This window comes from Gigantopelta aegis, chromosome 14 (genome assembly GCF_016097555.1).
Source record: "Gigantopelta aegis isolate Gae_Host chromosome 14, Gae_host_genome, whole genome shotgun sequence".
Classification (NCBI taxonomy): Eukaryota; Metazoa; Mollusca; class Gastropoda; order Neomphalida; family Peltospiridae; genus Gigantopelta; species Gigantopelta aegis.
Window position 1 is genome coordinate 27,561,302 of NC_054712.1, and position 15,840 is coordinate 27,577,141.

At 35.8% G+C, this 15,840-nt stretch overlaps 1 protein-coding gene across 2 annotated transcripts in view; it reads left to right on the forward strand.

Moving 5' to 3' along the window:
• The window catches only part of LOC121388249 (retinoblastoma-like protein 1), a 158,398-nt gene that overhangs the window by 67,755 nt on the left and 74,803 nt on the right, over window positions 1–15,840 (forward strand). For both annotated transcript variants that reach the window (XM_041519515.1, XM_041519516.1), the window contains one exon: window positions 5,265–5,346. In XM_041519515.1, the coding sequence (XP_041375449.1) occupies window positions 5,265–5,346 (82 nt within the window). The remainder of the gene's footprint in view (window positions 1–5,264; window positions 5,347–15,840) is intronic.

Sequence of the window (15,840 nt, forward strand, 5' to 3'; positions counted from 1 at the left end):
AACATCAATCTCTGTAGGACGATACAAACTAATAGGAAGAATTTCCCAAAGATGTTGATCAACAAAAAAATGGCCAGAGGACAGTCACAGTTAATTTTGGACGGAAGTGTTGCAGCACTGGTTTGGTGTGACAAGAAACCAGTCTACTTTTTGTTTTCAAAACATATCAATGTGCCCAATGTTCACGTACCAAGGTATGATGCTCAGGAACATAAACGCATACCAGTCGACTGTCCTCAAATTGTGAAATCATACAATGAATTCATGGGTGGAACAGACAAAAACAACCAAATGACGCGGCTACAAAAGTGTCGACGTCATTACAGGTGGCCACGCAGATTGAAAGTGAAATTTTTCATGTGGACAGCATTCAATGCCTACATTCAAGAGAATTGTGTCAACCCCCATGAACAAGCTGGTCGCAGAACAATAACATTTCACATGTTTATTGAGAACTTGTGTCAAGACTTGATTGGTACATTTCGCCGATCCGCACCCAGTCGAGATCTGACACCTGCACAGGATACTCGACTGTAACAACGAGCAAACACCTGTTCACATTGTGGAGCGAGCAGACCATGCTACAGGAAACAACGTGTGTGTAGTGTGCAACGAAAAGCACAAGCGTGCAAAACTGAAAAATCCTGGACTGTCATACAAGGACTTGCCATCAAAGAAAAAAACTGTTTTCTGGTGTCCTACCTGTCAGGTGTTTCTATGTGTTGGGACAGGTGTCAACAATTGTTTTCATGCATATCACACCCTAAAGGAATACTGGAACTGAACCTACCTGTGAAATCATGTTGATGTGGTTTGGACATTATAGCAGAGCATACTGCACATTCCATTTCAAATCTATTTGAGTTGACATTTAAATTGTAGGATTAACTGTAATTAGGTACCTATACGTGTAAACCTTGTGATGTAAGTATAATAATTGACAACCTTTTTTTTATAAACCTCAGTTGTATAACATATATTGTTCAATAATAATAGTTTGCAGAATGATATTGTTTGTTTTATTGATTATAGTTAATTTTTCTTGCTTACCTGTAATCAACTTACTTGTATTACCTGATGTTTTTTGTAATAATAGGGTGAAAATACCCGTACCTCATCTGTCAGTGTTTTGTCAAGATTTCAAATAATTGTTATTATAAACAACCAAGTTCTGGCTGCTTATGCTAATTCATATATAAATCCAACTTCTGATCAGGATGGCCAGGGTGGAAGGGTATTAGTTTATAGGATGATAGGGTTCAAAGGGTTAACTGCGGAAAGATAAAACTCCAGAGAGCTTGAGATGTTAATTTATGAGCTCTCATTCCTCTACTGTAGTTTTTCCCTGTCAATACTTGATCAGCGGCTACAGGACCAAGCAGATCAGATTCTACCCATATTTCATGTAAACCCGACCCTTTCATGTGATCACCAATAACTTTCAAATAGTTCATTACGATGTGTAACCCTCCCATTCTTGGTATTAGGTTCTCTTTGTATTCAGGTACTGCCCATTTCAAATCCATAAGTTTGAAGTATAGTGCCTGATCAACAGTAATGACTTTATATTTTTGTTGTAACTTCTCAGACACATGCATACACCTCTGCACAACAGTGTTCAATGTATCAATATCATGAGCTGGAGCTTGAATAATGGGCATATACCCGACGTTAGTTAATTCGGGATCAGCTGTACTGATTGACTGATTGAAAGCTGACCAAGATGGAGGGCAATCTTTGTCACTTCGACTTAAGTGAAAAGCCAGATCAGTGGCTCTAGCATGTCTTGCGGAATCTGTTTCAGATTCAGTAGACAGAAACACATTTTCATCTACAATGTTTGGAAAAATGGGTGTTGTTTTGCCTTCGATGATACCAGCAGGTACTATTCTATCCATTAAGTCTGGAACTTTAAAAGTTTCTCTCCCAGTAATGGAGATTTCATCCAATTTCAAACAGTGATCTTGTCCTCGCTGCCATGCAGCTACTTGTGTGGCATGGAACGTGTTAAACTCATCTAGAGTAGAATCACTGATGTCAATGTTATCTGCTGTGAAGTGTGTAAAAGTATTTTTGGATAGATTAGCTGGCACAAAGTATCCAGTCATTGGATCAATCGATTCTAGTGTTTTTTCTGCCAGTGCTGTGTCCAGTTTCATTGTGTCCTTGTAACTCAATGTGTGTCCAGCACTGTGAAACAGATTTACTAACTGTTTTGATCTGGTTACTTGGTGCAAAGTGCAAGCAAGCCCAATATGTTTCGGTGTCAATTTTTTACCATCACTCACACCGTAAACAATGTCCTGAGCAACGCTTAGTATTTTGGATTGTTTATCACACACAGGTTCATCATAATCACATTCAGCATGTACATTTAGTAGTTGCTGACCTCCATACAGCATGTAAACATATAAAGACTCTCTGGTACACAGTGTATCGCATCATCTTCGCTGATATTGAGGCCTGCATGTCCTTTCTTTGAAAGCAAATCTTTTCGCATTTTGAGAGCTACATGTACCAAGGAAATGAAATTACTGTCCATTGATTCATATTTTGGCATTGTTAGCTCTTCGTCTTGATCATATTTCCTTTCATGATGAACATCACCAATTGTTATGAACACAAGCATGTGGAACAAGAAGCACCTCCCTTTCAGGATTTTCTCTGTGTAGAGGACTGACAAACTGAAAGTGATAATGAAGTTTATTCTGTAAGGTTTCTTTGAATAACGATTTTCTAGACAAGTATGAAGATGGTATTACAGAAGATGTTTCTTCCACGAGTATAGTGTACCGATGCCATACATCAGATAGTTGCAGGATTTGTGATTGTGTTGCTGCATACTTCAGTTCTCGGGTCAGAAATATCATCGCAAGATCAGTACTTTTTCTTTCTGATTTGCATTTTTGTGCTCCATACTGAAACGTGTTTATACATTTTTTATGGTATTTTCCTTCAACTGCAATCAGATCATTTACACTTGATAGTCGCACATGCATTTTGTTGTCAAATTTAGCATCATGTAAAATCCTATCACTAACTTGAAATGTTGCGACGTTAAATAGTTTACCCATGGTACTGTGTTGGCAGAACATACACAAATCCCAGTTGACAGGCTTCGTCGATTTCCTCGAAGAGTATGGTGATGGCCCTGCAGTGCATTCTGGCGCAGTTGGAAGTGATGATGCAGGTGATGTTGAAACGGGAACATTGCTTCTCAAACGTTCGGTTTCTTTTTTAAACTTTGATTCTAGTGTTCGTATATATTTCGGGTGTGTGAATAGAGTAGCATTACCTGTGACACATAATACTAACTCCTGGTTCGAGCTTCTCAATTCGATCTATTGCATCATAATTTGATACATCTCTGAAACTCTTTCTGATTCGAGCATGCTCTTTGAGAGTATCAATACTTTGAACTTTTTTTCTTTCAAGGACATCAGCTTTAGTCTCTTGACAAATAATATCTGAGCTGTCCTGGTGACGTCGTTTCAGACTGTTGCTGGACTCCATACTCAGATTAAAAATAATATTAATCGAAAGAAAAGTGTACACAATGTCATTAGTGGATAATTTTAAAAAAAGGACCGTAGCAACTAACTTAACCCCACCTATTCTTCACCCTCACATCCTAAAAGGTTACACACCAAGAAAAACGACAAATATATTTTAATAAAGCTCTACTATAAGATTATTGTTTGATGAATTTAAAACAGACTTATCTTGTTACTTTAACATAATTTACCTGTTGAACAGTTTACAACGCAAAAGCCAAAACAGCCGCACTGAACGGCCCGAGCACTTGTTCAACAAACCCTGCGAAAACACAATTTTTTTCTCAAACGGAGACGAGTTATCTACGTTCTTCGCTTAAAATATGTTCTAATATAATAAAGATACGGTTTATATTAATAATATTAACTCAATACCAACTATTTCTATACATTTATTTTTATTTTATTTCTCAAATTTCGCAGGTGTCCTCCATCTTTGAAATTTCGGAGCAGACTGGCTGTTTTCGTTGCTCTATTCTTTGGTACTAAAGGGTGTATACTACCAAATCAAATCCCATAGACGACAATAGCAACATATGTGGCTAAAACTCCTACCTGCAACGTATCAACCGACATAAACGCCACGGATATAAATACTACCACCCCTTACACTTAAAGTGAATCAGAAAAAAATGGGGGTCAAGCTGCTCATTTCTGAGATAACGGGTAGCGTCTATGACTACCCTAGTTTCGCACAAAATTCGAGTACTTTTTTTTACAGGTACCCCATACATGTTTCAAGCACAAGGCTACTTGACACATTGGTACTAGATGAAATAAAATTGCACATTTTTTTTACCCACATTTATAACCAATCACAGGACTTGTGTTGTTCACTTCTCTATCAAAAGTTGGGTGCACCTCGAACTTTGACCCAGCCGGAAGTTATTTGGTTTAGTACTACCTAAAAGTCTCACGTACATTATTATAATTAGAAAAGACGCCTTTTCTCAGAATACATTATGTTAATAATTTAATTGAAGTTTTAGCAACTAGTACTACACTGGTGTTTGTTACGCTGTGGTACGTGTTTTGGTGTATTATTATACTTGGCTACAATGTATTTTCAATACAATCCTATTTCAGTAGATGGTCAATTTGTTTTGGTAATTTTGACCCTCAAAACGTAATTTTTGAGATGGCCAACATAATTTTTCGGATTCAGCATACCCAAATTAGGTTAAAAAAGTATGTGGGATATAATCCTAAAGAAATGCTCGCACATCAATAAATAAGCATCTTTTTGAGAAATGGGACCAGACTACAAAAACGAAACAAAATGGCTGCCCCCAGTTAGCAGGAATAATCATGGTTTTTTATTAACTCTAAAATTATGTGTTTTTCATTTGTTAAAGTGTCAGTATGTGTTGGTGGTCCGGGTATGCATTTTCAACACATAAGGATCTTGTTGGAGTTTAGTCTACCTTTAAACCAAACAAACTTTTGACTTCAATTGGATAGCAAGTTAAAATATTGGTAGACAAAAGGCTTAGACTTTATAGAACATTGAATGTTATAAGATCATCTGTGACAGGTTGACCATTTCTTTTGGTGGTAAGTGCTTCAAGAGTTAAATCTTGGTTAATAAAGTTTTTTTTTCTTTCTTTTTTTATGACACTAATAGAGCACATAAATTAGTTAATCACCAGCTATTGGATGTTGAACATTTGATATTTGTGACTATTTTAGTATTTGGTATTTTTGTTTCAGAGATTGCAGCCACAATCCAAATGATGAAATTGTCAGTCGCATTAAAGAGATGGGCAACACGTTTTGTGACCACTATATTCAGGTAATTCTTGGTCGTTTATCTACAAACTTTATTACGCTTTATCAAATACCTGTGGTTAGTGTTCATCATAGATAGAAAGTTCTATATATATTATTTCATTGGCACTTTATAATTAACACTTTGCAACCTTGAAGAGCAAGTCAAGATCAAGCTAACGATAAAATGAATTGTTTGCCTATGCTTTTAACAATTGATTTAGCACTTCAAATGTCTTTTTGATCCATAATGTAACATTTTTCATTCAAAAGAATAAGTCCTCACAAAGTTTTAAAATTATAAAACAGTAAATCATTTTCATAAGCCTGTCTGCTGGGTTGAATTATTGTATGCAGGGCTAGAAATGAAAAAAAAAATCTACATGCACCAGGTGCATGCTGAAAAAAAGTTACATGCACCATTAAAATTCTGCATGCACCAGAAATAAGGCAACTTCGTTTTGTTTTTTTATACGAAGCTATTTGGAATTATTTGGCAATACCTATATTTATTTATTAACAGTACTGGAACGTTATACAACTGCGTTTATTACTGATTCTTGATCAAATTTGAAAATTTCACCCAACGTAAACGCCTTACAGAAATCTATAATAGGCCTAATACAAAAACATACAAATATTTGTGTTTTGTATTAAGCAAGTTATCAACTTTTTTAACTCGATAAGATCTGTTGTATAATATAAATTAGCCTACAGAATTCGAGGAGAAGTTGCGCTTGAAATAATCACTGGCTGACTTCGAGTCAACTACGCGAGTAACACACCTGCACGTTCGCAATCATCTGATCAATCATCTGAGGTGGAAAATGTTCAAGGTGGTTACGGTACTTTGTATTGATCACAGATCTGGCAGAGTTCAATTTGTCAGTGACGACAACAACTGTGTTATGCGTGTGGATGTAACCGTCCTAAATCTAGAACAACAATAATAAGACCATCAACGAGGACGAAACGGCCACGAGTGAGCGTCAATCTCCCCTCAACCCTCAACAAGTGAATGTCGACAGAAGATGAAGGCTCCCTCACGGGCGCTCATCCACACAGATTCGAAATTCATCCGGATGCCGTAATTACTACATGTAATAAAACACAAACACCAATTGAAATAATAATATTTAGTACATAATTATCAAAACACAAAACATAACATATAATCGCAGTGTTCACTGTCGAATATATTAAATAACAACTACAGTAAATTACAACCACCCCCCAGCCCCAATTAACCTAACGTTTACTCATACTGTTTTACCTACCGACCCAATCACGTTCCCAGCGGAAGACCCCTAACGCTCGTCGCTAAGCGCTTTTATTTGTCTCTCACTGCAGTGCAGCCGTCTCCCATTGGCTGGAGATCACTGCCCTCGCAATGCACGTGCGACTGTATAATGCACATAATGAAATGCATTGCAGCCAGTAACAATAACCCAGACTTTCCACTAGTCTATTTCATTACAGACAATAATAGACTTTCCACTGGTCTGTTACATGGATACCCCAAAGTCGGTGTCGACCACCTTCCCTAATACCGTTCACGGATATAACCGAGATATTGCCGGCAATTTTCGCAAATATATTTCACGGAAATGACCGAAAGGGCGCCATTGTTGTAAGTAGGATTATGGGATACAAAATGGATGCACCCATCAGATAAAAGTTATCGTTTTCATGTGGCGAACAGATTACGAAATGCAACTTGAGTCTGAATCTGGTAGACAACAGGATACTAGTATACGCAATACACTACTTGAAAAATATTAGCATGCACTGTGTGCACCCAGTTTTAAAAGTTACATGTACACGCAATAAACAGCATGCACCAGTGCATGTACTAACACTGCATTTCGAGCCCTGGTATGGCGTTGTCTGTCCGTCCATCCGTCAATGTTTCTTGATTTAAACTGCAGAGAAAAATATATTAATAATGGGGAAAATAATAAAAAGATGTCTCTAGAGTGTAGACAGTGTTTCTGCCAGAAAGAAAATTTTGGGTATGGTGCCATGGAATTGAATGGAACCACAGTCGAACAGTAATGATAAGAGTAATTAATTTTGTCAAAATGTTAACTTGGGAAAAACAGTCTGCAAACATTTTTGGGTATGGTGCCATACCCGTTTTACTCTCTTGACAGAAACCCTGGATTTTGCTTAATGGAGATAAATTTGTGAACATTCTACGCCTTTCTTTTAACAAAATGTGTGGTCAGTTGACAGTTTGCCAAATGCATACAGTTTTGTGCAGTATGACACAGTATCAAAATTCCCATTTGCTGTTTGAACTCTGTGATTAAAAGCTTGTCTAAGCATTTTTCTTTACTTGTTAAAATGATTGCTAGAGGAATCCAATAATTGTTATATGAGACGAGAAACTTAACTGCCACTTTTCTAAATTGCCAATGTTAATGGTCCATGACTGAGCTTGGCCCATTACACAGGTAAGATTTCAGTAATTGTTACCTACTGTTACTGTTTGTGAATATTCAAAATACAGTGAATGTCAATGATTTTGTGGGTAGATATCCTTTGATTATGATATATTGAATGACAGTTGGGTGTGTGTCAGGAAAAGATAAATGCATATGTGGGTACTTTTCAAAAATAGTAACACATTTTGAGGATTTTTGTTGGGTTTTTTATTTATATATTTTTTTTTTATTCCATTATATACATACATGTATAACAAAATGTAACAGTATATATAGATACTAAAATTATAATTGTCAGATTCTGGATTCTCTCTCTTTCTGTCTGTCTGTCTCTGTCTCTGTCTCTGTCTCTGTCTCCCTCCCTCTCCCTCTCTCACTGTGTGTAACTCTCCATCTGTCCCTCTATCCCTATCTCTATATTTTTATACGCCAGTCTATGATGGTTCGTATTATGGTATGGCGTTGTCTGTACATCTGTTTGTTGTCCGGACCATATCTTACATACAGATACATACAGGACCATCAAACCTCACATGTAGGAACAACTTGGGATGGTGGTGTGTCGCATACTATTACTAGGTCACTGTGACCTACTTTTTAGTCTACTGCACATAATAAATCCTTGTCCGGACCATATCTTGCATACAGATGCATACAGGACCATCAAACCTCACATGTAGGAACAACTTGAGATGGTGGTGTGTCACATACAATTACTAGGTCACTGTGATACAAATAACGGGCATCACCGTTAATGTTGTTATTCTATTCCATTCAGTGTTCTTGCTGCTCCATTTAAGCGGGGCGGCCCGCCCTGCTATTGCATTTTGCCGCCCTCCTTTCACGTTCTCCACCCTCCTTTATTTTTCTGCGCCGCTCTTTATTTTCCAGCACCTATCTCCGCTATTTCCAAATGCACACTTTTTTCCACACATAAAAAACCCACAACGATCAGTCTGCCCACTGGACATCAAAGGAAGCAAGCCGCATTGTGTACGAAAAAGCAACTGACGAAACATTTACGACGGTTACCGTAACATAATTTAATAGTATTTTTAACAGCCTCTATTTTGTCCTGTACCTGTATCCATTTGTATGTTTAATACAAACAATAAAAGTTATATTTTATTTGAGCAATGAAAACATTTTAATTTTTTATGGATTCGGCAATCTCCGACTGGAAAACCCCCACTTATTTGGCGCCAAATTTGTCACGTGATCAGAATGGTCACTCTATCTTTTGTTTCCACTAACTGTCGTCTGATATTTTGTCCTCAGTTACAGATATAATTGATTGTAACTGACAAGTTTTACTTTCTGTCATTCTGTTTATTCAGCAGTTCTTATAACATATTGTAAACTTTTCATTTTGGGGGGATATCACCGCTTATAAAATCAACGGAAGTGGTAGTGTTTGGCATTAAAATCATTCATCTTGGGTGCCAAATAATATATACACCGCCACTACAAAAACGAAACTACTTTTTATCAGTTGGCGATAATATTTTATCACAGCGATCGATTCATTCGATGAAGATGGGAATAACAAATTATTTTTTTCGATATTACTAATAATTAGGGGATCACACAAATGTCTTTTTTGTATTTCGTATATCTTGAAATCTTTATTAAAATAATAATATTAAAACTGATCGGTTCAGCAAAACTGGAACTGCCAGTGAATATCAGACTGATAACATCTTCGGTTCAGTTAAAAGACGAGTCTGCTTGTATTTCGTATAAACGTTTTGTAATCAAAACAAGGATTAAATTTGTTTTGGAAGGGTGTGGTGCTAATTTTCACCCACTGAGAACACTGCCATTGTATGCATGTATAAGAAAGTTTGACATATAGTATATAGTAGTGCTGCAATGATAAACTGGTATACCTCAATCATTGATTGGCTCGATACAGGAAATGTAACAATCATGTCATGTGTAGTCGGCTTACTTGTTGGCATACGAAGTGATAGGTCGGTTATACTTTGTTCTAACTTCTAAACAAAATGTGTTAAAAGTCCAACAAAAATAACCATTTAACGATAATTACATATAAATGTTTTGTTACTTACAAATTATTATTCATTGTTCATTTACATTGTAATACGACTACGGCTATCATCTTCAAAGAAATAAACCAACAAGTGAGAATTGCACTTCGCTGTGTTTCCCTGAACTCTGAATACTTCGGCCGATCGTTCAAAACACCTCGGCCAATAACCTCTGGTATGGTCGATCTGCCGAAACATTGCGACTCAATACGTACATTTCCATGTCAAGTGAGTAGCAGAGGAAAAGCCCAATAGTAAGGATTTCTGAATGTGACAATTTATAAATAGTTTGACACTGTCACACTGGTGTTCTAGTAGACTTGTATTGTGTTAAAAAATAAAAATATGGCCTAAAACAATTTAGCCTGACAGCTGAAACTAATAAAGATCATTAAAAAGTTGTTTTAATTATCTTTTTGGTGAATTAGTAATGAAATATATTCGCCAAATTCAACTTTTAAATGCATTTGATGATTTAGTGAGCTAGTATTACTAAGTATTTGTCCTAGCAGGGCTTGAACTTAACGACGGCACCGATGGCAATGCTCTAGGTTGCGGTATGAATTGCCGTAAGTCAAAGGTATGACTGATGGTAGTTTTTTGCTGATGGATAAAAATTATTGCTGTCGGTTGAAGGGGTTCTTTCTTGCCAAAGTTACTGGTTTAAAATTGCCTTAGGTTCAAAATTACTGTCTGTAAGCATTTTGCCTACGACAAAAAAATTAAAAAAAATTGCCATAGGTCAAGTGAACCAATAGGTGGTTTTTAGAAACTCCTTCAAGTGAGACAATTTTGGTATCATTTGAAAGGTTATTATCTCTGATGTCAAATATTACATTAATCCTTTTTCAGTAGATGTGTTTTAGTCACTTATAATGCAACTAATGCATATTTTAAGAAAAAATTCTATTAACAATTTATCAGCATATTTTTTATACATAAGAGAGTAGAACTACTAGAAGTAAAAAATCTTTATACAGAAATAATCCCAGACATGTCCTTTGTTAATTGACATAATATATAAAAGACAAATTTATATTTCAAGCAGACTTTTATCTATAATATTTACATATATTACTCGTGTACGTCCGACAACAAAATATAACATTTTTTAATCTCCACTTCTGCTAACTGGTTGTAAAATGTTACTAACTGAGATGCAATGTTAATTTTATATGGTTGATTAAATTTTTTAATTTTTTTTTACTGAATATGTAACAATTGCCATGCTACTGTGGTGCTGTTATAATATACGTCCGACACCATGTACGTCCGACATTTTTTATAACTAGAGCCAATTATAAATATCAGTATTAATTTTTTATCCATATTAGTGGATTAAGAGGAATTTATCAAAGTGTGCAAAAGGCAGCTTCCCACTAAAAGTGTTGATTATGTTTTAAAAGGTAAAAATTATACTTGCTACTAACTGTTCATCTCCGTAACAAAATAACAAACCCAGTAATTGCATTTACTGCCAGAATTATACAAATTGGAACATTTGTAGAGGATCACAACTAACGTGGTAAATGTGATGTCACATTTGAGGAAAACACTTTTACATTCATTGGCAGCATTTTACTATTTTGAAATTTTCTAGTTAATTTTACAGAGATTATGTGTGGAATCAATAAATATAAAGTTACTTATCACAAATAAATGCAAAAATATTAAAATACGTCTCTTGCACCTTGTTCAGGAGCTGCCACAGTTAGTTACCCCCATCTTATATGCCATTAATTTTAGAATAATGAAATTTTTCTGTGGTGCTGTCATCTCATAGTCATACATGTAACTAGTGGCAATTTTTCTTGTGTCACTTGTCATTTGTACGTGTACACTAGTCACAAGGTGGCCACTTTGCCCCCACCCCATCCCATGTAGTCATAGGTGTTACCTTGAATTTTTGAATGGTGTTCATCTTAACCTTTAGACTACTGGATTAATTTTTAACAAAAACCACGTTGAGTGGGTACAAGTTTATAATTTTTACTTACATATATTCACTTAAATGTTTTATAAATACATGAAATAAAGTTCATATATGAATTGATAAGTATTATTTTCGTGTCTTTTTTGTAATTTTTATTATTTTTAGATCGGCTAATAGTGATTAAAATTAGGCAAAAAATTGAAAAAGTTGCATTTACTTACGGGCATTTGTGGCCAGCTGTCCAGTATTTATGTCCATTATTCCCGATAACACTGGTTTTCTGACCAGAATTTTTTTTTAAACCCTAACTACGATTCATATTGCAATATTTGGTACTTTTCGTTGTTGGTAAAACGATCAAATTTATTATCAAATTAGCTGTCACAATCACTTGCCATTGTTGTCAAGCGAAAATACTTGCCGAAAACCACTTTTTGAACTCAAAATTTCAAGGTATTTGCAATTGAAAAAATCTAAACAAAAGCCACCATTTTGAAAAAAAATAATTCTTTTTTCTTTTATTATATTTCCGTTTCCGGTGAGTGTCGTGTGCAAAACGGCGGGAAATATGAATTAGGGAATGCACTATATACAGTGTACAGTATGTCGACTGACATATCTCGCCTGCAGTACTCAGAAGGTTAATTTGCACTGAACTAGTTACGTTTATGGCTAATATTTAACGTTTAGCATGCCATATTTCCACTAGAATCATTTCCCTTGCAGCCACATTATTTTCTATAACTCACCATGACACTGTCAAAGTCTCATAACTTCTCTCAGCATGACAGTATTTAAATAAAATTTTGCATGTGACTAAAATGAATATAGTAGTTTGTTAAAGAACATTTGTGAATTTTAATTATTGTTTTGTTTAGTGGAAAAATAAATAAACAATGAACAGTGTTAGTGTTTTTTTTGTCAAAATCAATTGTTACTAGCATACCGTATTTTCCAGCTTATTACACGCACTGGTGTATAAACCGCACCCCTTGTTTTTAGACCAAGTTCCGACCTTTGTTCGTACATAAACCACATCTTTAAATAAGCTGCAGTTAAAATAAAGCCACAATCTTAATTACAGTTAATTATTGTCTGTATTTAATAATAATAAAGAGATCCATTCTCCCTTTAATTAAATAATTATTGATTGTGTTACTTTCAGTTTCATTTTACCTAATGGGAAAGTTTCATAAACAAAACACTGTTGACAAACCCCGCTATTTTTACGAAAATATGATCAAGAACTTGATAACGCTAATTTCGTAATCTTGCATTAGTTACATGATAATATTTTACTTGTCGCAGTATGATTACAAAGAGTGAACCCCCCAAAAAGGGCATGTGAAAATTACTAGTAGATCTACTCATTTGATTGCAAAACACGCGTTTCTCTGTAACCTAACTAGCGTGCTGTGTGCAAAAAAAACCCCATCAATTCCCCACCCCCAACAACTTCATAATTTGCGTCATGTTGTTGTTGTTGATTTCAGCGTCGTGTTAAATGCTTGTTGTGATTTCTGCTTGTAAAATACCTAAGCTAAGAATGCTGACTTCACAATATATTCCATTTATAAAAAAACTACCAAAAAAAACCCAAAACGTTAATAAAATAAAATTTTACTTTAAAAAAAGAAATCCAGCTAACTTATTAAATGTCATCTCACAGTTTAACAAATATATATCTAGCATTATCTAACAAATATGATTATTGTAAACTAATTCAGTGCACGTTTAACTGCAATTTGTATAAATACTGCATGCACATTTCCCGCGATCGCGATCTCAGTGCGTGCTCTCGACCATAGGTACAAAATTAACAAAGACAAAGGAAATAACGAAACTGCAGTTAGGTATTCATTGATGCAAACAACTATTGTTTTTCTACACATTTACATCAAGATTTACTCCTGTGTAATCGTATTGTTCATGTCCGCAACGATATCTCTTGACACGTGGGTGTCAGCTGACTCTGAAGCGTGAAGTATATTACGCCGAGAGCTTTCCTCAGTTCAGCCAACAAACGTTTTTCCTAAAGTTCGCGAACTACTTGATTGGTGTCCGTCGTGTCCATTTGGTTTAACGTGAAGCACACAAAACAGTGTAGCGAACGTTTTGTTTCCGCTCGGTCTGGCTGAACTCAGCCCTTGGGATAGCCGACATGTCGTTCGGCCCTGAACTGGCATGTGTATTCAAATTGACATGCATTGTCGGTTTGTTTTTATTACTTTGGTTCAAAGACTTTACAAAATTAAAATAGCAAGTTACATATCTTCCAGACATTGAATCGCCGTCACATTGCTGTCATACATGTCGAATGCATGCGTTAAAATTAATAACCGTGATTATTAAAATTAGCAAACATAAGGCATACGCTGTATTCTGGATAACACCGTTTCTCGTTACCAGGCGCCAGATCACTATTATGCTAATTGAATATTTGGTATTATTATGTTTGAGGTGTCGAATAGATTATGTAACCGTTTGTTCACATCAGAAGATAGAAAATGACGTTACGGATCACAGCTCCATTGTTTTGTATACATGTTACAAATTAAGCCGACACGGTCCTGCAGTTAAGGCGCTTACCAGACATGAAGGCGCTTACTTGGCTGGCTAAGGGAGCACGGGCCGTGTTGGCTTATCGCTCTAGGGAAACCCTTGATTACAACAACGTTGTGCTCTGTATAAATTAGTGGGCTAATTAGATTGGAAATGTCGACATTTAATACAAACATTACAGGTATGTATTATGTGATTATTATGTAATTCGCAAGCTTCGTACTAAACTTAAATTTTTATATATTAATTAAAAACATTACAAACAGGTTAGAAACAGTGGCGTTAAAGATATCAAGAAACTGTTACGGTCCGGCTTTTGCAATTGACCCCTCCGTATGGCGAGTTAACCACGCCCACCATGACACGTGATACAAGGTTAGACAAACTTTCAGTAATGGCTGCCAATTCGCATAGGTCGATAGCAAAATCAACCAATCTGCCGATTACGTTTTTGCCTTAATTTATTTACAAATATCGTTGTTTAAATAAAAAGCCGACAAGAGGAGACATTCAAGTATTTTACTACAGAGTACATTTACGATGAGAACGTGATTTAAATCGACGAAACCATGTTTACGTAAATTTTATCGAAGCACAAGAACCCGGAAGTGAACGTCGAATGCAACCAAAAGAACATTTAAAACATCCTATGCTCGTTTTTCTTGTCAGAACTGATAAATTAAAGTGTCTTGTTTCTTTCTTTTTTCTTCTTCTTTTTCATCTTAATTTTTGTTGTTGTTCGACTTTTATATTAATGGAATCCCGATATGCTGATGAACAAGAGAATATATATAGAATGCACGGCGACGACCCGGCCTCGACCCGTTTAAAACCGTGGCGTCTTTACTTTTGGTCGGGTTGCGTTAAATGTTTTGTTTAAAAAAACAAGGGAGGGATGTGAGCAGTAACATTAAAATACAAGGCGTGTGGGAATGCTATCAGTGTACCATAATTTTATGCACGAAAGGTTACAAAACTAGCAGGTTACAGTCGCCTGTGCCAAAATTATGCAGGCAGTGGGATTGTGGGATTGTGGGATTGCGATGTTTATGTGAGTGTATTCTTACATAGCTGCACTGCTTGAATCAACCGATATACGGCACTTGCCCTATTTATGAAACCAATGCCATACACGAAATTAAGAATTTTTTTTTTAATAATAATAATTAAAATCACAACTGGCGTAGCCAGAGGGTAGGTTGGTGGGGACCACATCTTTGGCCCTCCAGTTAGGCCCGTCTCTGTTCTGACAAGACATATTAAGGGCCGTTTACGTTTGGGTGCCCCATCCCTTCTTTATAAAATCAGGCTGTCCAGCACACCCTTTTGAAAAAGTTCGGCACAATTAGGAATGAAAATATAGAAAATGTAGGACAAAAGTAGGAAAACGTAGAACAAAAGTAGGACTGAAACAGTATGTAGCGACATTGTTCATGCTCAAAACACTGTTTTATGTTGTGTTCTATCAAAAATAATGTGAATCTTATGTAACGGTCACGTTATACAGTTATTTCAAATTACTGTAC